Source organism: Octopus bimaculoides, chromosome 30 (assembly GCF_001194135.2).
Source record: "Octopus bimaculoides isolate UCB-OBI-ISO-001 chromosome 30, ASM119413v2, whole genome shotgun sequence".
NCBI classification, from domain to species: Eukaryota; Metazoa; Mollusca; class Cephalopoda; order Octopoda; family Octopodidae; genus Octopus; species Octopus bimaculoides.
In genome coordinates, this window is record NC_069010.1 from 5,185,052 (window position 1) to 5,186,847 (window position 1,796).

The following is a 1,796-nucleotide window of genomic DNA, read 5'->3' on the forward strand; positions in this document are numbered from 1 at the left end:
AAATGGACGCGTAGCGTTTGCTATCTGTTCATTCTGTTGTCCGTAAAAAAAATCTGTTTTTTGTGCTTTGTTTATGTTCCCGTTCCTTTTTTGTCCATGTTTTTTGACGTCCTGTACCCGGATATGCATCTATATATATACATGTAGATGTAGGTATGTACATATATGTATGTATAAATGCATATGCGCATATATCATTTGTATTATACATATATATATATATATATATATACATACTCATATACACACACACATATATACAGACATATACATACATACATACATATATACACACACGCACACACCTGTGTGCATGCACCAGTCAGACCAGCTGATGTGTGGTTTTCTAAAACAGGAATTTGAGCAAGAGAAATCGAAATCTGAAGAACAGAAGGCCTCCCAAAATAAAGGGGTCAGTTTCTCAATAAAGACCAAGACGAAGGAACAGGAGAGTGTGTCATTTGAGAAACGACCGGTGTTTAGCTACGAGAGTAGCGAAGAAGGGAGTGAAGTGGGTAAGTAAGGTCCTTGTTTAACCCTTCAGCATTTAAACTGGCCATATCCGGCCTAAATAGTCTACTTGTCTTATGCTCAAATTAGCCAGATCCAGCCTCTCACACCTACCCTTTTACAAACTCTTAAAGGACAGTATACATTTTAATATTTTTTAATATTTTAATTAATGTTACCTTGCTTGGAAATAGGTAGTGTTAGTGACAGGAAGAGCATCCATCTGGCGTTAGAAAATCTGCCTCGATGAATTTTGCCCAACCAATGCCAGCATAGAAGATTTGGCATTAACTGATGGTGAAAGAGAGAGTAGTTGGAGGTGTGGTTTAGTCCCAAGACATTCCTTTCTCCAATGGGTGTATTATGATCAGAGCCATTCCAGCCATGACTGTCTTGTCTTTTATTATTTCATGGACAGCATTGTCCCATACATCTTTAAGACGGTTGCCAGTGATTTGTTTGTTCTTTCTTGCGGGTCAAAGAACCTAGGCTTTTCTCGTAGGTTTCTGCAGAAAATAGTGTTTATTGTCGCAGGACCCAGAGACTTTTAAATGTTTCTTTCCTTCCTTCCTTCCTTCCTTCCTTCCTTCCTTCCTTCCTTCCTTTCTTTCTTTATCATCATCATCTTCTTTCCCTCTTCCTCCTCCCTTTTCTCTTTCCCTCTTTTCTTCTCCCTTCTTCTATTGGACACCCGTCCATCCTCGCCACACGCTGTTATCCACCCCTATCCATATGCTCATCCCTGCTTTCTTCTCCCATCAGATGAGTTGAAGCCAACCCAGTCCAGCAGCCCCATTGTAGAAATGGTCGAGAATCAGGTGAAGAAGGTGGAGGCCAAAATGGTGGCAGAGGAGAAAGTGGAGGGACGAGAATCCAATCATGACAGCATGAGCAGGAAAATGGGTGAGTTCTCCCCTTATTGTTTTGTTTGTATTGATAAATTAAGTACCAGTTACGTACTGGGGGTCGATGTAATCGACTTAATCCCTTTGTCTGTCCTTGTTTGTTCCCTCTATGTTTAGCCCCTTGTGGGCAATAAAGAAATTAGAAACGGGCGAAATGCTTAGCGGTATTTCGTCTGCCGTTACATTCTGAGTTCAAATTCCACCGAGGTCGACTTTGCATTTCATCCTTTCGAGGTCGATAAATTAAGTACCAGTTGCATACCGGGGTCAATCTAATCGACTGGCTCCCTCCCCCAAAATTTTGTGCCTTGGGCCTAGAGTAGAAAAGAATCTGGTCGGATCCAACCAGTCACACATATCCTACAATGTCTTATTCTAGAT

General features: G+C 41.1%; 1 protein-coding gene across 1 annotated transcript in view; it reads left to right on the forward strand.

Annotated features, from left to right (window-relative positions):
* The window catches only part of LOC106874213 (splicing factor, suppressor of white-apricot homolog), a 10,668-nt gene extending 8,983 nt beyond the window's left edge, over positions 1 to 1,685 (forward strand). The window contains exons 6-7 of the mRNA XM_014921872.2: positions 356 to 515; positions 1,273 to 1,685. Of these exons, the coding sequence (XP_014777358.2) occupies positions 356 to 515; positions 1,273 to 1,532 (420 nt within the window). The 3' untranslated portion in view covers positions 1,533 to 1,685. The remainder of the gene's footprint in view (positions 1 to 355; positions 516 to 1,272) is intronic.
* The last annotated feature ends 111 nt before the right edge of the window (positions 1,686 to 1,796 follow it).